Source organism: Sceloporus occidentalis, unplaced genomic scaffold (assembly GCF_023333645.1).
Source record: "Sceloporus occidentalis isolate IW3139 unplaced genomic scaffold, rSceOcc1.0.p SCAF_5, whole genome shotgun sequence".
Taxonomy (NCBI): domain Eukaryota; kingdom Metazoa; phylum Chordata; class Lepidosauria; order Squamata; family Phrynosomatidae; genus Sceloporus; species Sceloporus occidentalis.
In genome coordinates this window covers 177,692,137-177,717,362 of record NW_028316985.1, presented here as the reverse complement: position 1 = coordinate 177,717,362, position 25,226 = coordinate 177,692,137, and the positions used below count along the sequence as shown (strand labels likewise).

Below are 25,226 nucleotides of genomic sequence, written 5' to 3'. Positions count from 1 at the left end.
CTTCACCCCATGTTTCCCACAAGCTGCCACTTATCCAAATAACCACACTGGCGTGAAACAAGAGCTGCTAACATAGCACCCACCAGGGATGCATCCCTGAGTTATTTGCAAACTTGCCAATAATAATAATAATAATAATAATAATAATAATTTGTTTTATTTATATACCGCTATTCCAAAGATCATAGCGGTGAACAGCAAGTAAGCTAATTAGCAAGTAAGCTAATTTGCCCCCAACAGTCTGGGTACTCATTTTAGCGACCTCGGAAAGATGCAAGCCTGAGTCGAGCTTGGGCCCTTTTGCTGGTCTTGAACTCACAACCTTGTGGTTTTGAGTGAATGGCTGCAGTACAGGCATTTAACCACTGAGCCACCAGGGCTCCTTGCAATACTTGCAAACCAAGCCACAGTGACGTATTTATTATTATTATTATTAACCTTTATTTATGAAGCGCTGTAAATTTACACAGCGCTGTACATGCAATCTTTTTAGTTAGACGGTTCCCTGCCCTCGGGCTTACAATCTAAAAAGACATGACACAGAAGGAGAAGGGAGTGGTGGTGGGAAAGGGTAAGAGGTCCAGCAGTTCCTCTCTACCTCCGAGGCCTGGACCAAGGCAGATGGACTGGAGGGAGGGCTTGGCTTCAAAATGGAAGGTTAATCTTCATCCAGGGAAAATACATACTCTCAAGTAGGATAATACATATACAATACATAGCAATACAGGAAATGGTTTGATAAACAGGCAACAAAAGAACATCAGATAGTAAGCGACAATTATGCAATGCCTGGGAAGGCTTCTCTGAACAGGATGGCTTTCAACTCTGTTTTGAAGCTAGTTAAAGAAGTGATGGCTCTTGCTTGTGGGGGAAGAAGGTTCCAGGAGTGAGGGGCAGCGAGTGAAAAGGGGCAAATCCGGGATGGGGCAGAGGAAATCCTGGGCTGAGACAGGAACCCTTGACTACCAGAACGGAGGGCCCGAGTGGGAAGGTGAGGAGAAAGAAGGTCTGATAAGTAAGGAGGGGCCAGTCCATGGAGGGCTTTGAATGTCGACAGCAGGGGCTTATACTGAATGCGGAAAGGGAGAGGGAGCCAGTGAAGGGATGCCAACACAGGAGAGATGTGGTCAGAGCGGTGGGTGGAAGTGATAATGCATGCAGCTGAATGCTGGACAGAGATTAAAGGACGGAGGTGAGAAAGAGGAAGCCCAGCCAGGAGGACGTTACAGTAATTAAGTCGTGAGATCACTAGGGCATGGACCAGGATCTTGGCAGTAGAGGCGGAGAGATATGGTCAGATTTTGGCAATATTGTACAAAAAGAATATACAAGTCTTGGCTGTGGTCTGGATCTGAGGGATACACGACAGAGAAGAATCAAAGATAAAACCAACACTGCGGGAGGGAAGAGGCTGATGCCATCCAACTGTGGAGCCGAGAACATCATCTGGGTTCTCCTGCAAACCCAGGAATGGCTTCCATCCATTGCATCCATCATGGAGGAGAACTGAGGGCACCCGTTTTTGGTGAGCATCTGGTGCTTGCAGTGCCGCTACCACAAAGGGAAGGAGAAAAACTTCTTGCCCGACTTACAGTGGACTTCTGTCCCGGGAATTCACAGGATGGACGAAGAGTCCTCAAAGCCATCCGCTATCTCCTGAAGCTCATGAAGACACCAGCCTTTGAGGGCTTCAGAGTGGTTTCCAATGCACCAGGCCAGGCAGAGGTGGAAGGAAGGGTTCTTGTAAAAAGTGGTCAGGCTAAACTCTTCCATAACTCTGTCCACTTCAGACACCAACTCCAAAACCTCTGAATGCCCTGAAGAGATCTCCAAGCCAACGAAGGTCCTGGTTTTGGTCTAGTTAGTGTAAACTTTCACTTGGTCTGCTCTGCAGATGAACTTGGGGATGGAGACCAGGTGCTCCTTGAGAGACTGGACAAAAGGGTTTATCCAGTGATAGCGCAGGACCACAACTTGAGAGAGGCTGGTGTGGAATTCGGTCACGGTGGTCAGCGAAGCCATGCATGTGTGCACATGCGAGAGGATGAGCTGCCGCAGATCTAGGAAGTCCTTCTCAGCCCCATAAGGGATGTAAGGACAGGTTGCTTACCTGTAACAGTATTTCTTCGAGTGGTCATCTGCCTCATAAGGGACGTAAACATATGTCGCCCAGTTGCCTGGCTCATGGGGGAAAGTCCTGAGGTGTTCTTTGTGTTTGCTGCTGTTGTCCTCCACTGCTTCCTTCTCCTCCTGGTCTCTGAACATCTTGAGCACACTCTCTGGAACATGGAGTCGGGGGGCAGATACACTCGAAGGGGAAGAAGTCGTCCCAGCACCACCGCCACCCAAGGAACAGGAGCCGCCCTTGTCTTCTGACCCCGAGCTGCTGTATCCCACCAATGCCACCCCGCTCATGACTTGACCGGTGAAGTCACTCAGGAAACACCAAGGCTCCGGGACACTGACTAGGCCTTAAATCGTGGTCCACGCATGTGCAAAACCAGCCCTGAGAGGGCAACCCCTGCCCCTTTATCATGCAATTGCCAAATGTCCAAATTAGAGAAACCTAATTCACTTAATTTCTAAATCTAAAACAGCGGTTCCCAACCTTTGCTGTGCCGCGACCATTATTGGGGACGAAAGTCCCGCCCACGGCCTCCCTGATTGGTTGGGAGGCCAGGAAGGGGTAGGACTTTCGGCTGCCTACAAGCCCCAGTGGGCTTTGTGGCTGGAAGTCCCGTGCCTTCCCGGCCTCCTAGCCAATTAGGGAGGCCACCGGGGGAGATGGGGCAGGACCATGTGCCAGCACCGGCACCCACAGGGAGAAGGGAAGGAGGAGGCAGACACGCCCCGTCCCCTTTTCCCCATGCGGTACCTGTGCCAGCGCCAGCACTCGCGGGGAGAAGGGGAGGAGGGGGAGGCAGGGGGATTCCCAACCTGGTGACCCCCAGGTTGGGAACCCCTTATCTAAAAGGATGGAATTTTATAGGGCACTGAGGGCCATCATTAGGGGGGCGCGGGGGTTACAGATTACTTAGGGTTCAAACGGGCTGTGGTGTTCACTTGCATCCCTTTAAAATCCTGAAGAGATGGTGTGGGTCGGGCAAGGTAATGTAAATTTTACATTTTAAAATTATTTTAAATTTTTATTTAAAAACATCCAATCTTTTCAAATTGTCACTATAACCACATCAAAGTATGCATATGACAATTCATTTAGGCTGTGCATATGATACTGTAATTTTTTTAATGTATAATTTTAATTTTGCTAGTCGTTTCTGCCTCAACTCTTGCCATTACATTCAGTGATATACAGGTGTGATATGGGAGGAGATCAACGGGGGATTGACATCATGTGTGTGTGTGACATCATGAGTTACTGCACCAGATGATAGCTACCTTAGTGACACCATTGGCATCCCTAACTACTAACCCTCCCTTGTTTCTCCTTTCTTCCCACTTTTCTCACTGTGTTAAGAAGAAATAATGGTTGCACAGAGTTTTCTAACTGCTAGCATGAGGAGTCCTCCATCTGGAAATACCGATAGGACTCTACCTCCAATCAGGTGAGTCAGGCTGTCTGTCTCTTTAGCCCAGTGATCCTTGAGAGGACTTTCACAACAGCTCCGTAATCACTTTTGTTAAACATGGGATGTGTTGTTTTTTTAAAGAGGGAAACAGAAGTTGGCAAATAACAAGTCACCAAAGACTAGCTAATATGCCCACAGCTATATTATGACTTGAACTACGTCTGGTGTGCCTTATCTCTTAGATTGCACTGGTTGTAAAGGGTTATGCTCCAGATGACAGCAAAACCCGTATAAGTCCTGTGCCTGTGTGTTTTGCTACTTACTGCAAGATAAGTAAACATTGGATCTTGATGTTGGTAACTGTATCTAAAACAATCCATAAGCCAGGGTGATCTACAGAGGAACTACAGAAAGGACATTTGTTAAAGAGACGTGGAAAATGGATTTCAGCATTAGTGAAGGTTTTGTTTTTGGAGACATACAAGTTTTTGTTGCTGTAGAAATGATTCTTTGAGGGGTCATTCACATGTTTTTAGTGCGCAGCGACTATATAAACAATTTAACTCACATTTTCTGTGTTTGTTGCTCACACTATGGAACTGCATCTATACGCATCCCTATAGGTTTCGTTGCTCACATGTCTCAAATAAAGATGGAGTAGATGATGCTAATGTATTCAAAGCTTATTCAAGGCATGCAGAATTTCATCCCAGTTTATTCTGGATCTGTCTGCATAGGTTATTCACACATCCCAGGACCTGAATTGTTAGAAAAACCTGGGGGCCATTCCCACTGGGCATATACTGCGATGTATATTGCTGCGATTCTGACTCGGATTTTTTTTCGAGTCGTAATTCCCATTAAAAACGGGTGCAAACAGACCCGTTTTTTTTACCCCTGTTTTCGTTCCCATTGGTATTTTCCCCGTGGTAATTTGAAGTGGGTTATTTTGCTCCCCGTTCCCACTGTCCTTCTGGGACCTCTTTGTTTTTAAAGCAGCGGTCAATCAAGCGCCTACGTGCTTGATGTCACAGCCAATCAGTCGCTTAGGTGCTTTTCCCCTCCGGGAAAGGGAAAAGGGAGCCTCTATTCCCCTCAAATCCTTTTGCATCCCAGGCTCTTCTGTGTCTTCCCATAGTCCCTTTGGGAAAGAGAGAAGGAGCCTCTATTCCCCCCAAATCCCTTTGCCTCCCCCATTGCTCCCTGGGCTGTCTGGGGGGCGATCAAGCAGGCATGTACTGCAAAGCCCATCTGCTGCTCAGGCGCTCAGGCAGAGGCAAAAAATAAATAAAAAAATAATAACAATAGTTAAAATGGTGTTCAATGCGTCTCCTCACACATTGGTCTATGAATGTGGAGCAGGGGGAGGTTGCAGGGGGCGTAATATGTTTACTCCATCTGGAGCTCAATGTTGTGCAATCGCCTTACCCTGCTTCCCAATCCACTGGTGAAAAGGCTATGTGAATGGGAAAAATGGCGCCGGTAATGCAGGAAAGAACAAGAGGGTGGCACCCCCAGGCCAGCCCCTTGAGCACTGCTCTTCCCATACCCAAGTTCCCAAATCAGACACCCTTTCGTTCCCATTCATTTGCCCCAAATTGGACTCAGGAAGCGCAAGAAAAATCTCTAAAAATGTGCACCCTTTTTAAACCGGTTTATCCACCACTGATTTGGGTTTTCCAAGGAAAAATCAAATACATGGGGATCAGATCCGAATTCCAATGGGAACGAAATTGGCACAATGAGGATCAAATGCGCACTCAAATGTCAACGACGCACCCATAATTCGATTCTTGATGCATGTTATAAGTGGGAATGGGGCCTTGGGGGAAAAAAAATCCAACCTCAATTAATCTGGGTTAAGTGGGGTTTTTTGGCAGCTCCAAACTTAATCAGACACATTTGAAATACATATGAAGAATAAAAATTCAACCCAGATTCTACTTGGATCATTTTCACCGTCTGAATAACCCCTGAAACAACAAGAAAAAAATGCACAAGAGAAAGGTATCATCGGGTTCAGAGACCCGACCTCCACAAAGTTTGCAACGTGTTTTTTGGGGGGACCCTGAATGAAGAGGAAGGAATTCACCAAGGGATGAGAGGCAGAGAAAGAGCAATAGAGAGAAAGAGATGGCAAACATGGAATGGGAGGGAATGCAGCATTGATTTTTGGCTGGTGGGAATCCTGGAGTACTCTGCATTGTGATATTATGTTGAATATCCAGCTGTATCCAGAATATTCTGCTGATTTTTGTCCTTTTTCAATTGGGCTACACACTGATGATAATCCCTCATCCAAGCTTTTGTCATAAATATGTCAACAATGGCAACACTCCTGCTGACAACAGCCTTGAATGGACAGAAAATCCCCATTCAGTGAATCCATTCACCAGGCTTAACTACCAGGTCCACAGCACAGATAGGCTTTCTGCCCTGCAATCACAGAATCTCCTTCCTCTGCATGTTTGCCCATTTTAGGCTTATTATGTTTCTTATTATTGGTGTAACCCCATGTTTCCGTATAACAACATGGCAACTGCTCAGCCCTAAAGAGCTTACATTGTAAATTTATTCAAATATTTGGTGTTTGCTGATGCTCCATGACTTCAAGTCATTTCTGACTTATGCCCACCCTGAATAAAAAGGCTTTGTTGTGCTTCTATGGTGTTGCTTCATGACCACACGGCATCAGGGTCTAAATATCTGGATTGTGAGAGATCTGCGACATACGTCATTGGTAATCTCTTGACATCAGATTCTTTCCTTGCCTTAAATATCGGATTTTAAACTGATGGTTTTTCTTATGGGTCTATCTCATGGGTACATCTCCAGCAAATGTTGGATGTGGTTAAGCTAGAAACCAATGGCAATGGGTACGAAAGGGCTAAGAAAATGGGTAGGAAATTAAGCAACGCAGCTCTTCTTCCGTTGCATGACTGCCCATGAAAGCAGAAAAGGGAATGTAAACTTCAAGTGAAAAAGGAAGCTTGATCACTGAAGCATCTTTGGGTTTTCCCTGATGCCGAAGGGAGGAAACATCTGAGAAACTGTTAAGTATATATATTTTTTCATTATTGCAAAAATATGTGAATGGCCAGCGTTTCGCAGTTAGCTTGGAAATAGCACTTCCTGTGTATATCTGACAATGCCGATTAATCGCTCCTTAGAAAGGATCCTGATTGCAAAGTCCTGCAATGAAACGGCCAAAAGATTTGGAGACATTTTAAAAAAATGTTTTCATAAGAAGCAAAAGTGATTGAGTTTTTGTTCCTGTCGGCTTCCCACAAAATTAAACTCAGTAAATACCGAAGTTGTTGAATGAAAGATTTTTTCCTTTTCCTTTCTTCTACTTTTGTGACTTTCTTACGTTTCTCTGTTAAGAGAGACATTGGCCTGTTACAGACAGCCAAAATAAAGCTGCTTCGAGTCACAGTGGAGGTATGGTGTTTCAATGATGCAAGAGTCCAGAAGCCACACCAAAGCCATGCTCCAGTCCTTAGGGCTGGAGCGTGGCTTTGGTGCGATTTCTGGACTCTTAGGACGCATGCATCATTGAAACACCATACCTCCACTGTGACTCGAAGCAGCTTTATTTTGGCTGTCTGTAACAGGCCATTGTTCCTTTTAATGCTTTATACTTCTTTTATATGATATAGTTTCTGTTTCTCCAGTCTTTCCGGCTTTCTTAAATCTAGTTGAGATTTCCAGTTGTCTCACTGATGTATTTGACGGTTAAACCGATGTTTCTCCAGAATCTGTTCTCACAATCATTTATTAGCGCTTCCGTTCTTTTCCTACTTTTCCTGAGGATGTTTGTTCCTTAGTTGTGTCAATTTATCCGTTTTGATGATTTCCAGAAGATCCATCAGGCACTTTAGGTCCAAAACACACTGCTGAAATAACCCAGTTTGAGACCGCTTTAACTGCCCTGGCTCAGTGCTGGGGAATCCTGGGAATTGTAGTTTTGTTGTGGCACCAGAGCTCTCTGACAGAGAAGGTTCAATGTCTCACAAAAAACCACAGTTCCCAGGATTCCCTAGCATTGAGCCAGGGCAGTTAAAGCGGTCTCAAACTGGATTATTCCTCCAGTGTATTTGGGAGCAGTGTCAGTTTTTCTTTGGCTGCATCCACACTGGACACCGCTTTAACTCTTTCCTGGCTCAAGGCTATGGAATTCTGGGAGTTGCAGTTTGTTGTGGGGCGCCCAGAATTCCATAGCCTTGAGCCAGAGAAGAGTTAAAGCGGTGCCAAACCTGTTTATTTCTGCAGTGCGTTTTGGACCTTAAATAGCTTTGCTTGGTCTGGGCTGTAGGTCGAGATCCGCGTATGGAGGCTGGCGATGAGATTTACACGGGAATGTCCAAAAACAGTGAATGTATGTGTGAATGCGCGGACACGTGTTCACGGCGAGGAAGGAGCGGCTGTCAGGCGCCCGAAGCCACGCCCCCTTTGCCCCAACTGTCACTAACGGCCATTTCCCCGCTCAACGGTTCGGCAGCCTCGCGCAGAGGAGGAGGAGCCAGCGCCCCCGCTCGCCCCGCCCACCACTTTGAAGCGAAAAAGTAGGAGGAGCCAGCGAGTGATGCAAGAGAACGACGACGACGACGTTCTCCTCTGCCTCACATTCCCTAACCCCTCCCCTTTTCCCTTCAGGCACGTGCGTGGTAAGCGTCACTTCCGGCAACAGCAGCGTTGACCATGTCGTCGTATTGTGAAAGAGAGAGTCGCGGGAGCGAAGAGGGAAGGAAGGGGCGGAGTTCAAGGAGAGCGAGCATGAACAAGACATCACCATAATAATAATAATAATAATAATAATAATAATAATAATAATAATAATAATAATAATAATAATAATAATAATAGAAACACATTACGCATGCGCTCCTCGATTGTCCCTTGTAGCTCAGCCACGCCCCCTCTCGCCCCCTGATTGGACGGCGCTAGAGAAAGAAGGTGGAGCTTGGGCGTAGGTGGGAGGGACGTTATAAAAGGGCGCACTCTCGCGCTGGGGGACGTTAGGAGGGCGGCGCGCGCACGCACACTCTTGCGCTGGCTTCCTATTGGAAGAGCGGAGGGGTAGGGGGCGTGGCTTGCTTTTGTTCCCTCCCCTTGCGACGTCGGTAGGCGACGTGAGGGAAAGGAGAAGCAGAGAGAGGGAGGAGGCGGTCGGTCGTTCGTTCGGGGGCGGCGGCTCCCTTCACGCGGAATGTGAGGCTCTGAAGTAAACCCCCGTCTCCAACGCAGTGGCGGCCTCGGGCTTCCCAGTGCGGGGCCGGGCGCTGACTGACTCGACTGGCTGCGCGTGAGGCGGCTCCACGCTCCCGAAGGCGAAGCCGAAGCCGAAGGCGGGGCGGCTCCTTGGGCGGCGACGGCGAGGCTGAATCGACTTTCTCCCTCCGGACCTCGAGACACGCTCCTTCTCGCCCGCCATGAAGAAGTTCTCCCGCATGCCCAAGTCCGACGGCACCGGAGGGAGCAACAGCAGCGGAGGAGGCGGAGGAGGCAGCGGCGGAGGGACGTTGGCGGCGGGGGTGGGGACCGTGGTGGGAGCAGGGCCGGCCGTGGGCAGCAGCAGGTTCTTCGCCGTCGGACGTTTCCAGGTCACTGTGGAGGAACTGCTGGCGGAAGGTGAGCAGAGAGAGACCCAGGGGCCATCCAGCCCAGCCCCATTCTCCATGCAGGAACTCTCCGTCAAATCGTACCCGTTGACGGATGGCCGCCCAGCCTCTGCTTCAAGGCCTCCAGGGAAGGAGACTCATCGCACTCTCAGGCAGCAGGCCCTTTCGGTCAGGAGGTTCCTCCCAAGGTTGAGGTGGAATCTCTTTTCCTGCAGCTTGCATCCATTGCTCCAGGTTCTGTTCTCTGGAGCAGCAGAAAACAAGCTAGCTCCCTCCTCAATAGGGCCCTTCAAGGCATATATTAGCCATCCTCAGGAGGACCTCAACTCATGGGGACCCTCTGGAGTAGACACTTCTCTAGGATGACCGAATTGGAAGAGACCCCAAGGGCCATCGAGTCCAACCCCTTGTCATGCAGATCCATACCCAAAATGCACAATTACATGTTGCAAGCTTGCGAAGTCACGCCGGCTCCTTCGTCAGACAGACGGGATCAAGACATTGAAGATGTTTGTCATAGGCCCTGCTTGCCTCAGAGATAAGCCAGCGCCACTTAGAAAGCTTGCAGCACGTAATTGGGCATTTTGGCTGGCCTGATAAAGGCATTGTTATTGGATATGCTGTACGACCAACACGGCAACCCTAGGTGTCCCTTGCTGTGCAGAAACTCTCAAAGCAGCCCCGACAGATGGCCATCCAGCCTCTGTTTAAAGACCTCCAAAGAAGGAGACACCATTACTTTCCACGGGAGTGGAAAGTAATATTTGAAGGGGTGTCATATTGTGGATGGAGCAAGCTTGTTTTCTGCTGCTCCAGAGAATAGGACCTGGAACAATGGATGAAAGCTACAGGAAAAAAGATTCCACCTCAACATCAGGAGGAACTTCCTGACAGTGAGTGCTGTTTGACAGTGGAACACACTCCTTCCTCGGAGTCTAGTGGAGTCTCCTCCTTAGGAGGCTTTTAAACAGAGGCTGGATGGCCATCTGTCAGGAGCGCTCTGACTGGGAGTTCCTGCATGGCAGAATGTGGTTGGACTGGGTGGCCCTTGTGGTCTCTTCCAACTTTATGAGTCTATGAGCATGTTCCACTGTCAAACAGCCCTTACTGTCAGGAGGTTCTTCCTAATGTTGAGGTGGAATCTCCTTTCCTGTAGCTTACATCCATTGCTCTGTGTCTTATTTTCTGGAGCAGCAGAAAACAAGCTTGCACCCTTCTCAATATGACATCCCTTCAAATATTTAAACAGGCCTATCATATCACCTCTTAACCTCTCAACTCAGGACTTGCAGGCCCAGCCTGGTGTCCTCCTAATCAAGTCTTAACCATCTGACATGTGGTCTTCCTCTCTTTATGCTGCCCTCCACCTTTCCTAGAACCATTGCCTTTTCCACTGATTCATTTTTCCTCACGATGTAGCCAAAGATCAACAGCCTCAATTTAGGCTGCATCCGCACTGCAGAAATAATCCAGTTTGACACGGCTTTAACTGCCAGGGCTCCATGCTATTGAGACTGTTGTATTTTGGGGTATTTTGGGCACGTCATGAGAAGACATGGATCGTTAGAAGTAGTTTTGTGAGACATTCCGCCTTATCTTTCAAAGAGCTCTAGTGCCACAACAAACTACAATTCCCAGAATTCCATAGCATGGAGCCATGGCACTTAAAGCAGTTTCAAACATCATTAACTCAGCAGTGCAGTTGTAGCTTAAGGCATCCTGGCTTTCGGGGGGAGATTTTAGCTTGCTTTTTTCTAGCACCCATTTGTTTGTTTATCTTTTTGGCTGTCTGCAGTATCCTCAGCACTGTTCTCCAGCACCACATTTTGGATGAGTTGATTTTCTTTCTGTATGCTTCCTTCACTGTCCAGCTTTCACATCCGTACATGGTGATGGGGAATACCATGGCTTGACTCTCCTCACTTTAGTGTTCAGAGTTATGTCTTCACATTTTATGATCTTGTTCACTTCCTTTATAGCTGCCCTTCTCAGTCCCAGTTTTCCTCTTGATTTCTTGACTGCAGTCTCTGTTTTAATCAGGTATGGCACCATTTCTTAATACAAGCACATCCCTCAAGAGGCCTGACTGACACTGCCTGTTTTGTCCTCCTCCCTGGCTATGATGACTTGGGGTCTTGTGAACATGTTTTGTTTTGGTTTCTGTGGCTCACAAGACCCTCCCTCCCAATTAATGCAAGCTGTTGACAGAAGGGTTGTGTGCTTGTGTGCATCTGAATGCCTTTGAGACAACAATCTGTACAATTGGTGAAGGCTTCCAGCAGCAGCCATGTGTAATATATGTGGAAGAAACGCACTAGGCATTGGCAGCCTGATCTCACTCTTCCTCAGCCCCATTCCCAATTTCTGCTTTTTTTGGTGTAAGAATTACAGTTGGCCCGCCCTTTATGTGGGGTTGCCTTCTTGAGCTCACGCTGAAGGCACGCCCTGATAGAAACAATGGGACACATACCCCATTGTCCTTAATGGGATTTGAGTATATGCTCAATTCCCCTTATGTGGGGTGTGTTTGTCTGGAACATATTCCCCCGCATAAGGGGCAGGCTGACTGTACTAGACATTGATGTTATCAGAATTTGGCTTAAGCAGCTTTAAGTCCAAACTTGCCAAGGATGTCAAGAAGACTAAATTTGAGGGTGTCATATTTTGGCCATGTCATGATAAGACATGAATCATTATAAAAGGTCATGATACTGGAAAAGGTGGAGGGCAATAGAAAGAGAAGAAGACCACACGCCAAATCGATAAACTCAATGAGAGAGAGGGCCTAAGCCTGCAGGAACTGAGCAGAAAGGCTGAGGACAGCGGGTTTTGCAGAGGTCTCATCCACAGGGTCGCTATGCATTGAAGTGAACTCAAGGGCAGTTAAGAACAAGCTTTAAGTCACCTTGATAGGGTTGGCCATAACTGCCTAGTTTTGTTCATCTCCAAAAGGCAAACTGAGGTGTCAGTATAAGTCTCTTGATGTAAGAACAGGATCACTCAGTGAGTTCATTGCTGTTGTAAAATATGGAGTATAAATCCAGTCAGTATGCATTGCAGGTCTTGGAACAGTCTTCTTCAGCCAGCTTCTTCTTCTAAATGCGTTTTCCCACAGTGCCATACTCCTAAGGGGGCCTTAGGAGAATTGTGAATTGTAATCCAAAACCTGCATAGGGCACCAGATTGGGTAGGGCTGTGTTAAATAAAGGCAATCTTTCCTTCTGGGTGCTGGTGGAAAATTGCAGGGCCACAAGTTAAATTAGGCCAACCCACTTTATTTGGCCCTCTGGTAAAGGGCATTTAAAATGTTTCCTCTCAGGGCTTTTGTGATGATGTTAGCTGTATTTTAAGTCAGTTGATAGGTTCAAGCACATGCTAAAAACACGTTTATTATCCTTGGGTTGTATAAGCTGCTTTTTACAACTGGGCCTTCACAAAGTGGCATGCAGAAGAAGGGTGCATGTAAGATAACAAATTAAAGGCAACAAAAATAGTTGTGAATCATGTAAATGGCCTGCATTCATAAGGAAATGCTGCAGTGATGAAATAAGTTTTCATGGCCTTCCTAAAGGCTCATAATGTAACTGAGCTGGAAAGGAGTTCCATAATTGAGAACGTAGGCTTTGTTCTTTGTATTTGCCATCATAATTAACTTTTATTTGAGGAGAACTTGTGAAAGAGATCTTAGTGAAAGGTTTTGACTTGGATGTACAGATGGTGGCAAGGATGCTGTGTCCCACTTTTGGGCTCCAGGATCCATACTTGGCATCTGTTAGAGGGCATGGTCTATACACCATATACCTTTATTTATTTGGTTTATATCCCATCTTTCTCCCAAAATGGGACTCAGTTACGTGCACTAGTTTTATAATGTTCTTTTAGCAGAACATGTAATCTTCTCTACAGGGGAGGGATATATGATCAGTCACAGTGCTGGAAGTTAAATTTTCAAAATCATCTGCGAAATTCTTTTAGAAGGGAGTAAGTGTAATCCTAAGAACTATATCCTACAGAGTTCTTTCCAATGTTCTTTCTTCTTCCATGTTTAGGGTCTTTTATAAAAAGTGATTAGCCTCTTCAGGGCCTTGTACAAAGTTGGAGAAGCTTTAACATTTGTTAGAACATTTGTGGTTTTAAACTGTTGTAGAAAAATGTCATTTTAATTCTCATGTAGGTACACTTAGTGGACCAAGCTTATTAGCACAGATTAATCACAGTTTATGTTATTTTTTGATGTTTTAGATTCTGTAGATGCTTAGGTGTCTTTTCCTAGATGTATGTTCCTCTGTTCATGCAAATACTACAATATGTTACAGTGTTAAATGTCACATCTAGTAAATATTGAAGTATTTGTCTCATTTAAAGTAGGGAAGAAAATAAAGAAATAATATTTTGATCTACTTTTAAACAGATGAGCAGTCTTCACTGCAAAAATATTTGGAACATGATCCACTTGTATGTATGTAGCAACCACGAATGTAGGATCCAGATGTATTTAACAGATTATTATTATTATTATTATTATTAGATTAGGAGAATCGAGAGCCTTTCTTTGGCACCCATATATTTTCCAGCCCTTTCTCTTTGTTGGTGGGTGTGACGTCTTGTGGTACTCCTTACATACACAGTTTAATTTTGTTGGTAGCTTCTAATATATTTTGCATTTTTGGGGATTTGTGTTCATAAATATGTGATAATAGAGAAACGCTGATAACAGGCAAATAGGTGAATTAAATTATGGTCAAGTGGTCACCCATTTGAAATATGGGGGAAGTGAGGGCACATTCAGGGTAATAATTTATCACGTGCAGGTACTAAAACCTGTTAAAACTTTTTCTGTATTGCTCTCAATGTGGAGTAAATATTAGCAGTGTTGATTGTGTCAGTGCCTTCCAGATACATTGTAAATAGTTAACTGGAAGTGAATGTAGCTGATTTGTATTTTAACCTTAGCAAGTTTACTTGTGGTTATGAGTCAGCCAAAAGTACTACATTAGTAATTTTGAAAGCAAACATACTTAAGCATGCCACATTAAAATCACTAGGACATAGAGGTCCTTAGTATTGACTGGATCATTAATAAAAGTAAGATAAATTGAGCTCACATTTCAAAAGTACATTGGAAACACACAGAACTTTGGTAGAACTTGGAAATAATATACATATTCACTTTCAGTACTGTTTCAGGATTGAATAAGATCCAAAGCACTTCTGGGCAATTTTCTGTCTTGCATGGCTGGCAATATTTGAATCATCATTACAAAACTGAAACTACATGAAGAAATAAAATTACTGATTTTTGTGAATCTACAAGGTATCTCATTGCATCTGCACTGAAGAAACAATTCAGGTTGACACCACTTTAACAACCATGGCTCAGTGCTACGGAATTCCGGGAATGATAGTTTTGTGAGACATTTAGCTTGCTCTGTCAGAGAGCTATAGTGACACAAGTTACAAATCCCAGGATTCCATAGCATTGAGCCATGGCAGTTAAAGTGGTATCAGTCTGGATTATTTCTGCAGTGCAGATGCAGCCTCTCTTGTGTGAAAGACATGTTAGTATTTGTTGACAAGGTTGACTTGTTCTAAATCCCTGTGTAAATTGCTAGTGAGGAAAGTTTTCTTTAATACATTTTAGTACAATAATAGTATCTAATATATCCATTATAGTAGTTAAAGATGTAGGTTTCATCGGAAGGTAGGTACACACCAAGAAATTGTTCTAAATTTAAATGTTTAAAGTGTTTATCATCTAGCTGGTAGAACACATCAAGAGACGGAGCTACCCAAGCATCACAGGGCAAAGAATTCCAAGATTTGGGTTTGAATTGTGAAAAAGCACTTCTTTTTATACTTATCAGTTGAGCCTGCGTAATAAAGACATTGAGAAAAGTCTTTCCAGCAGATCTTGAGCCTGCCTATCCTCTTTGAAGCTATTTACTTCAGTCTTACTTATATATCTGTTGCTAAGTTAGAGCTTCATGCTTACAGGTCAAATTCAGGAGTGTTCTTCAGGACAAGCCAATGGATGAGCCAGTGTATTGGCTCAGGCTGCTTAAGCACTCCTGCTTGCAGTGGCTAAATAAACCATGGACTTTGGTCCCTGGTTTATTTCACATGATAACTGAACAGAGCAGTAGTTTGCATTCTGCCTTATTCGTCCCCCCCACCCCCAAAAGCTGGAGAATGCAATCTTAAAACAAATTCTGGATTCGTTTTTAGCTTATTTGGGGGGGAGGGGGGGACAAGCCAAGCACTACAACTGCTTTTGTGATCACATGTTGTGAGAAGTAAAGTAGCTTGTTTAGCTACTCCTACTGCAAGAGAGAGAAGAACAGGAGAGGAAAGGAGTGGGTTTTAATGTGTGGCTTTAGAGGCTTGCAGTTGTGTGATTTATTTATTTTTGCCACTGATGTCAGATACTTTCATGCTAATGTTTCTTGGTCTTACAAATCACAATACTATATGACAAATCACTCAGTGAGCCATGGAGTTGAAAGGCTTCCATGCACTGTATGGATGCACTTTTGCAACCAAGAAGGAGGAACAATCACTGTCCCAGACTAGGATGATACTTTCTGTTTTTCAAGTGCAATACTGCACATGTTTGGGGTGAGGTCTTCTACCCTCACTAGGCACTGATTTTGCTGGTACATGCAGTGCGCTGGGGATCAGTGGAGACCTCCTGGAGTAACCACAAAATAACATATGTGGATGTAAAGGAAGGTTATGCTAGCATATGTTAACAACATGATTTCACCCAAAGTGTGCTTAAGTTCAGGCTATTTGATGTATTCATCAGAATTTTCAGCAACATTATTTGGGAAGTTTTGAGCAGTAATTTTTTTAAAACAGATTGATTGTTCACTGGTGACCTTGGGTAAGTTCCACTTGGAAGGCACACAAAAACAACAACAAAGTTCCTGAAAAGCTGTCCTGAAAGCCATAGAGTTATACTGCCCCCCCCTCCCCATAGAAGGTTATTCTGTGAGTCATAGAGGAAGTACTTTCTTCCACTAAATTCTCTGTATGTAATTGAAGCTGAGCTAAGGATGATGTAATGAAAACAGGAGAGGGACGTGTTTCTTCAATAGTAGTGAAGGAGGTATATTCCTTGGTAAGAAGATAACATTTCAAGATGAGTTGGGTAGTGTGATGCTTGTCACTTACTCAAGTCCTTTTAATTACTGTTCTGGAGTGGACTCATGCTGATGGTTTTGGAAGTTTGGAACACTAGCCAGGTCACCATCTTGCCTGAACCTACCTGGACCACACTCTTTTTATCAGCTGCAGCATATGTCTTTTCCTGAAATTCATAGTTGAGGTATGCAATCAGTGGGTGACATGATGAAGCCAGCTGAGGTACTGTGGCACTATGCATAATAAGAGGAGACAAAGCAATCCATTTGTTTTCTTGCACATACATTGGTAAGAACCACCATATATACCACATGGGTGGTAAAAACATGGAACATGATTACTTGGCCTCTATGCTAACTGAAGATTTCAGAATGAAGGTAGAATAGTGGCTGTTATTTATCACGCCTAACAGAGCAGAAGCTAGGTGACTCATCTCTAATCAGAGTTCATTCCTGCCAGCAGTGAAGTGATGTGCCCTGTTTCTATCACTGTATGATGCCCGACAGAAAAAAAATAAGGAAGAAGTTAGGTTCTTGGATTTAACTGTGACTGCTGTTTTTAAAGAGCCAGTGTGGTATAGAGATTTGAGTGTTGGACTAGGATTGTGAAATAACAGGGTTTGAGTCTCCTCTCAACCTTGGAAGCCCTCTGGGTGACACTCAAACTGAAAATAAGGCAGTGGCAAGCCAACTCTGAATATTTTTTTCTAAGATAGCCCTATGATAGGGACTCCATAAATCAAAATTGAAAGCACATGGCAGCATTTTTTTCATTGCTAGAAGTCAAATCTAAAGGGAAAATGAAATCTGCTTTAGGAAGCAGAGAGTATATAGTACTTGTTCAGGGAGACTGGAGTTGCTGTAAGGGAGATGATATGATTATTCAGTGGTAAATCAGCAACTATATGCAGAAGCTATATGTAAATTGATTGTAGAGATATACAACTTCACTGAAAGCTGATACGTGGCAACTAAAAAGATGAGGTGTGAGCCGAGGGACACTTGATTCAGAGCTCTCTTATCAGGAGTTTATTATCTAGCCTTAGCTATATGGGAATGATAAGTTTATCTTGCATATCAGGTCATTGAAACTTCTGAAAGCACATTTATGAAGCATTTGAACTGGAGTGGGAATTGTGTAGCTATCTAGATGTTTAACTGCAACTTCCAGCATTCTTTCTAATTGGCTGTGGTGGCTAGTGCTACTGGGAATTGTAGTCCAACAGCATCTGAAAGATTGCATGATTTCCATCCCTGCACTTGAGTATTTTAAAAAGCCACATGAGCTTTGACCTCAGTAGAACTGTCTTAAGTACAATTGTGCCCTGTAGGGTGAAGTGCTTTTGAGGAGATAGTTCTTCTACTGCTTCTCATTTTGCCTGTGGTATTAAGTAAATGCTGTTGTTATATTGTTGAGGAGCATCCTGATGTGAATAAGCTGATGAATCATAGCATCAGAGGTGGGAAGGAACTACAAAGGTCCTTTAATGTGTACCCCCTTGCCATGGAGCAGAACTGGCAATGAGCAATCCCTTCATCCTCCCCTAGTCCTGTGCACTGTACACAGCCTAAAAGGGGTACAGAATACTCCAGAGCCAGTATTTGAGTGATACAGGGACTTAAATACCCCAAAGGCACCAAAGCCTGTCTTCTTGTGGAAGCTAAGCAGGGTCAGTCCTGGTTAGTACTTGGATGTGAGATTGTCAATGAAAACCAGGTGTTGTAGGATATATATTAGTGGAAGGACCTGGCACAGCTACCTCTGAGGATTCTTGCCTAAGAAAACCCTATGAATGTATGAGGTTGCCATACCTTGACAGGCAGCTTGGAGGCACATCCCTCCCACCCCCCATTACACTGTTGAACAGACATTACCATCAGGATGTTCTTACTAATGTTTGAATGGAATTGGTTTGTGTCCTAATAACTGGAGAAGCTGAAAACAAGCTTTCTCCCTCTTTTATATGACATCCATTTTAGATCAGTGATTCCCAACCTTTGCTCCTCCAGATGTTTTGGACTTTAGCTCCCAGAATTCCTGACTACTGGCCACATTGTTTGAGGCTTCTGTAAGCTGAAGTCTAAAATACTTGGAGGACCAAAGTTTGGGAACCACTGCTTTATATGTTCAAAGATAGTTATCAGGTCACAACTCAATCTTCTCTTCTCCAAGCTTAATTTAGACAGCTCCCTAAGATGTTCCTCATAAGGCTTGGTTTCTAGTCATTTTACCATCTTGTTCTGATGAATGGGAATGGTTCTCAAATATAGTAAGTACATTTATATATTTTATAAACCAATATTTTTCGTGTTTTAAATATTGCCAGAAAATGTGAACATTTAGGCTACACAAATCAAATGCACATCTATAGAATGAGGATACTAAGTACATGTGAAAAGGATTTTGGGATTACTGTTGAACATAAATTGGACACAATTAATAGAACCATAATTTCTAGAACAAGGAAAGTAATAGTCCCATTGTATTGTGCACTAGTCAGGTCGCATTTGGACTATTGCATTCACATCTGGGCACTTAATTGTAAGAAGAATATAGACAGGTTGAAGTTGGTTCAAAGAAAAGCAACAAAGATGATCGGAGGTATGGAGAAAAAAACAATATGAAGAAAGGTTGAGAGTATTGGGCATGTTCAGCTTGGTGAAGAAAAGACTGAAGAGTCTCATGGTTTGCACTCTTTAAATATCTAAAGAGCCTTTTACAGAGAGAAGGAACCGTTTTTTTCTATACTATTATGTGAAATTAGATTTTGATTTAACAGCAGAAGGAACTTCATGATGGTTTGACAGTGGAGCCAGTTACCTAGAGAAAGGTGGGCTTTTTCTCTTTACATCTTCAAAAAGAGGCTAGACAGCTACTTCTAGTTGGATTTTCTGTGTCAAGGGGTGTGTGGACTTGGTGGCCTATGGAGCCCTTTACAACTCTGATTTTATGAAATAACTGTGGGAAGATACATTCTAACAACACTCTTCCCTCCACATTCACTGGGGTTAGGGGCACAGGATCACCATGGATGTGGGAAAATGGCAAATAACAAAAACACTGTTTTTACCTGAGAGAATACCTCTCTAGGAATCTCTAGGTCCTCTAGTGCAACTCTTTGGCCAACATCTGCCAGACATTGAGGAGCTACAAATGCCTAGAGGAGTGTTCTCTCCAGGAATCTCTAGATCCTTCAGTGTGACTTTTGGTTAAAGTTGATGATAGAGTTGCTCTGGAGGACCTAGATATTCTTAGAGATAACATATTAATAAAATACATGTATAATCAAATTTCCAAAAATCAAAGCTGCAAATGTGGAGGGACGAGTGTATAGCTGTGAGGCATCAGGATAGAATGGTGGTAGAACAATTAGCTTTCTAGCGCTAAGCTTTGGTCTGATATCACGTAACATCCTCTTAAAACTAAGGAGCACCTTTAAAATAAAGGGACTTTTTGAAATTATACTAAAATACAGGCATAAGCATATTGTCTCTTCAATAAATCTAAATTTCATCCAAAATCTATTTTTCCAAATGCAGATTAGTTCTTGAGATATACTGTATTCTGTTATCAGTGCTATATGACATGCAGTACAATTCTGAGCATAAAAACAGAAGAGTCCATGCTGCATCAGACCAAACACCTTATCTAACCTGTCTCCTGTTTCCTGCAACAATCAAGCAGATACATAACCCCAAAACTGTTTCCCTCCTTGATTGTTGTTAACTCTCTGTGATACTAGAGGTAGTGTATAATCATCAGGGCTGGTAGCCATTTTTATTCAGATATAAATACAATTCTGTTTAGTGGAGTTTGTGATCAGAGGTGTGTATAGCTTTGTATTCATACATCAAGAGAGTACCAAATACTTGGTACTGTTTTTGGTATTCTTAAGGTGTGTGTATCTGTGCCTTTTGGTTGCCCCATGAATTTCATAGGGTTTTCTTAGTCAAGGCATTTTCACAGGTGGTTTTGCCAGTTCCTTCCTCTGAAATATATAGCCTAGAGCACCTGATATTCATTGCTAGTCTCCCATCCAAGTGCTAACCAAGGCTGACCATGCTTAACTTCCAAGATCAGATGGGATCTGATATCTTTTGGGGTATTTAGACTGACTTCTAATATTCAACTTGTAAATGTAGAGCAGCAGTTTCATTGGTTTTTAGAATTAAAATTAGCATTATGTAAGATGCTTTGTACAATGCTTATTTTAAATTCCAAGAACAAATGAAATGCTTTGTTGAGCCAGCATGGTGAAGTGGTTTGTGTGTTGGACTATAATTCTGGAGACCAGGGTTCGAATCCTCACTCGTCCATGCAAACCCACTGGGTGACTTTGGGCAAGCCACACTCTTTTACCCTTATAGGATGGCAAGGCCAAACCACCTCTGAACGAATTCTGCCAAGAAACCCCCTGCAATAGGTTTGCCTTAGGATTGCCATAAGTCAAGAATGACTAGAAAGCACACAGCCACATCAAGAAGTTCCTTTGTGCATTACTGTTTTAAGAAAGACAGTATTCTTAAATTTTAAGGAATTTAGCATGCCGGTGAATGGCATATCCAGTGAATGTGACTGTGATCTCAACATTTATGGAGAATGTGTTGCTGTGAGTAGAATTCAGTGTACAAAATGGCTACATTCTTTTTTAAGAAACAAGATTCAAATTGATAAATACTTTATTGGGGTTTGGAATAATTGTGAAATATTTTGTCCGTGCTTTTTGGTGAGAAAGGAAGGAAATAAGAATATTAAAAAGCCAAAAGTTCTCTGATGAAGAAGCTTTATTAATAGATCCTCTGTACCTGTTAATTGTTGATCTGCTAAGCTGGTTAACATTGTTTCTTTTACATAAAGTGTTTACTGGTTTTATTAACAGCATTTGAGCAGTATTGTGCAAGGTTTCTTGTTTACCAAAGTAAAATACTAATTTTCCAAGTTGTTGTATTTGAGTTAATATATGAGATTATAATTTATTTAAAATTGGAGAATGCTGCCATCTAATGGCAGAAAGAGAAATTAATTGGAGCTCTACATCAGTGGCTTTTCTGGTATGGAAACCATGGAGAAAAGCCCATTTGTTACTGTTGCTTAAGTATAAATGGCTTCTTTGCATGGTAGGGCTTACTGCTCTTTTAATATGTGTACAGTGGCCTCTTCCCTTACACGGGGATGTGTTCTGGACCTCCCCCCCCATGTAAGGGAAATACTACGAATGCTCGAATCCCTTTGAAAACAGTGGGGCATGTGCATGCGGTGTGGGGTGGGGTGCATGCCACTATCACTACCAGTGTGTGGCTTTCAACATAAACAGAAAGTCACATATGGCACACCTGTGTATGATGTGGGAGCGCAGTGATAGCAAGGAAGGAAAGCAGAGTAGCTAATTATGATTGTCCATACTATAGTTACAAATGAGAGATAAGTGTTCATCCATGGTTTCTTGTCATGGAGAGGATTTACCAGACTAACATCTTTGAATTCAAGATAACCTTGTAGAATTGGGCCAAATGAGCACACTGAGTATCAGTAAGGATAAATATGAAGTTCTGCATTGAGGAACAAAAGAAATGATGTACAAATATTGGATAAGTGGCAACTGGTTTGGCAGCAGCATGTGTGAAATGAATCTAAGGGTCTTAGAAGAAAACAGCAGTATGTTTTTGTTGTGGTGTTATGCAAATAAAACAGAGTTCTTCAAGCAGTTGCACAGGCTGCACAGTTGTGGACCCTAGTGATGCTAGTCACACAGACAATCCTCTCATTCACTTTAGAGTTCATGGCTGGGGAGCTAATGTATCATTCTGTTCCAAGTCTTATGAGAGAACATATTGCACAGTGTAGCTGTGGGATCCAGTGTAACCATGCTGCCATTTATTTATATTAGTGACTGGGGAAAGAACAGCTGGTTTAGTAGTTTTGTGACACCCATGCATCCCCATCCTTTTTTGTCAGAAAACACTTTCCAGCCCACCTGGGGAGTGAGGATGTTAAGCCCATGTTTTGGGCTTGCTTTAATCCACCTAGGCACATGAGAGGATTTTTTTTCAACTGGAAATGATTTGAAAATGAACCTGATCACTTCTGTGAGGGAATAGAAGGGCTACTTCTGGGCCTAAAACAGCCCAGGTGGCAGAATGCAGCAAAATTGCCCCATCCCCCAGGAGTGTTTCAGGCTTTTTTAAATGCAAAAAACGTATTTGAAAAACAAGTAAGTAGTAGTGGGGGGGGGGGGGACCTATGCCCCCCCCCCGTCCTCTACCTTGGGCTCTGGGGGCATAGTACAGCCCATAACCCACCCTTGATTTAAGGTGTGCTAAAAGCTGTGTCCACGTGGATTTACACTATGCTAGAAATGTATAGAACCTTGCTTAAAATATCCATACACAGGTGAAGGAAAGTAATTGTACAACTCTGTTTTGTTTTGGTCAGGCCTCACCTGGAGTATTGTGTCCAGTTCTGGGCATCACAGTTTAAGAAGGGTATCAGTAAACTGCAATATGGGCGGGATACAAACCGCCGCTTTGCGGCGTTCCCCCGCCGGCGCCATTTGCTCCGCGAGGGAGCTGTAGCAGCTAAACCGCGCGCCTCCCGCGCGGAGCAAAAAAGAAGCTCCATTTCGGAGCTTCTTTTTGCGGCGCCTCTATGACGTCGCAAGGCGCCGCTGGTGCATTCGCGACGTCATAGGCGCCACGACACGTCTGGACGCTATGCGTCCAGTACGTAAAGATGGCGGCGCCCATGTGGAAGGGGCGCCGCCATCTTGTACGTATTGTATACGTACTAGGGTTAGGGGGGTGCGGAAGCACCGCCCCTTCCTAACCCTAGTACGTATACAATACGTACTATATGGCGGTGTGTAACCCGCCATGGTCAGCAGAATGCAGAAAAGATGGTATAGGTCAGGAAACCAACCCCTATGAAGAATACCTGTTGAATTGAGTATATTTGATCTGGTAAAGAGATGATTCAGAGGTCATATAATAGCTGTCTTCAAGTATTTGAAAGGCTGTAATGGAGAAGATGAAACAAATCTGTGTTTTGCTTTTCCAGAGGATAGCTCTTAAATTAATAGGATTCAGGTTACAAGAAAGGAGAGCATGACTAAACATTAGTAAGAATGTCTTGATGGTAAGATCTTTTCAGCACTAGAATGGATGACCTTTGGAAGTTGTGGAGTTGTTTGTTGTTTATTTTATTTTATTATGTATTTAATATATATTCCACATGTTTCTCAATAGAAGCCTCAAGAAGTTTACAACTAATCAAAACAAAGTACAGCTAAAATACAATTAGTACAAAAGTAAAAAACAAACAAACCAACAATTCTATTAAACCTACAAAGTTAAAAACACACAGCATACCCTCTTAAAAACATCTACTATATCAAGTTGAGAGCCAGAGGCTCTTACCTTCATTGGAGGTTTTTCAAAAGATGCTAAGTGTCTGTTTATCTGAGCGATGCTTTAGCTCTGGAAGTTTTGTATGGGCGGGAAGCTAGACTACATGATCCTTAGCATTCCTTAGAATTCTGCTGTTTTTGCCAAGATAATAATGCAGATGTTGATATGCACTAAGCTTTGTTAGAGTGCATGCATTACTTTACTTTTTGAATTTCAAATTATTTTCATAGCTGATACGGTACATCAATGGCACTATTAATGATTTCATATTAATAGTGGTTCATTGAAAGGATTTAGTGATTGACTACAATCCAAATAGGTACAAAACAGTGCTGAAATGGATGATGCAGATAGTTCACATCAGTAGTCTATGTTCAGATTTACATGTTGGATTGGGAATTTGAAACTTGCAATGTTTAAGAGTGAGAAACAGGATTTTCAGGTTGGATTTGCATTTGCTTTTCCTAGGTTGTGCTAACTGTTGATATTATTGTTTCTAAATAATTCTACAGCCATTCTGCAAATTCTTATGCAGTTTGCTTGGCACTATCACACAGGTTTGATATTTCAAAAGTTTGGGTCCATACTTCTTTCAGGCTTTGATACTTATCAAGGTGCATGAGGATTAGTTTGGTTTACTATCTAACCACTGTCTCTCTTGCCCTTAAATTGTCTAGAATATTGTATGGGGAAGGACTGTGACCATTTTTTTGAGCTTTTATAGAAGTTCATTATCAAGCAGTGTTTGTTATGAACTAAATTTCCCTTTTTACTAATCATGTAAGTAATCAATCTACATGGGAAGAGGCTGGATTTGGGCTTTTTAGAGGTTTTTCCCAATTCAGAGATTGAATCCTACCTGGACAGAGGAAGGCAAATAATAATCCTTGGCCTGTTGTCCCATAATTCCTTGTGTGTTCTCACTTGTGATTTATATTATTCATCAGGAATATTAAGGATAATTGAAACAATGGCTGAAAACAGACGGACCTAAAGGAGCAGTTCTGCGCCGCCTCTTTACTTGCCGGATCAGGGCTGTGGTAACTGCATGCTGTGGTCCCGTCCAACATTTTTCCAGCCCCAAGAGAAGCCGCTACTTTTTGGGGCGAAAAAAGCTGTCCCTTGCTGCTCTTCTGTGTTTCTTAGGCACAGCTTCTATACGTTGTGATGTTGCTTGCTGTGTGGGTGGGTGGGTGGGGGGCGTGATGCCACTTTGGGGGTGGAATTGGGGCAGCCAGTGGGTGGTCATCATGCCCCCATTCCACCCCTACGCCGGGGCTTTTTGCCGGTCTGTACAGCCAGAATATTAGTAAAGTAATAATTTTTAAAATACAGTCACCCCTCCGCTTTCACGGGGGATCCATTACGGACCCCCCACCGCAAAAATGAAAATCTGCTGATATTCAAGCCCTCTTGGTTTGAATGGCGGCAGGTGCCTGCAGGTGCGCATCCCATTTTAAGTCCCTCCATTTGCCCCTCGCAAGTAAGCGCGGGACGTGGATCTGAAGTCCACACCAATTGAGGGACGA

General features: G+C 43.4%; 1 protein-coding gene and 1 pseudogene across 1 annotated transcript in view; one reads left to right on the top strand and one right to left on the bottom strand.

Moving 5' to 3' along the window:
• Nucleotides 1-1,551: 1,551 nt before the first annotated feature.
• On the bottom strand, nucleotides 1,552-2,415 carry LOC149313206 (U6 snRNA phosphodiesterase 1-like; annotated as a pseudogene).
• Nucleotides 2,416-8,626: 6,211 nt separating this feature from the next.
• BMP2K (BMP2 inducible kinase) overlaps nucleotides 8,627-25,226 on the top strand; it is a 64,352-nt gene continuing 47,752 nt past the window's right edge. Inside the window, exon 1 of the mRNA XM_089526267.1 lies at nucleotides 8,627-9,161. Coding sequence (XP_089382393.1) covers nucleotides 8,963-9,161 — 199 coding nt within the window. The 5' untranslated portion in view covers nucleotides 8,627-8,962. The remainder of the gene's footprint in view (nucleotides 9,162-25,226) is intronic.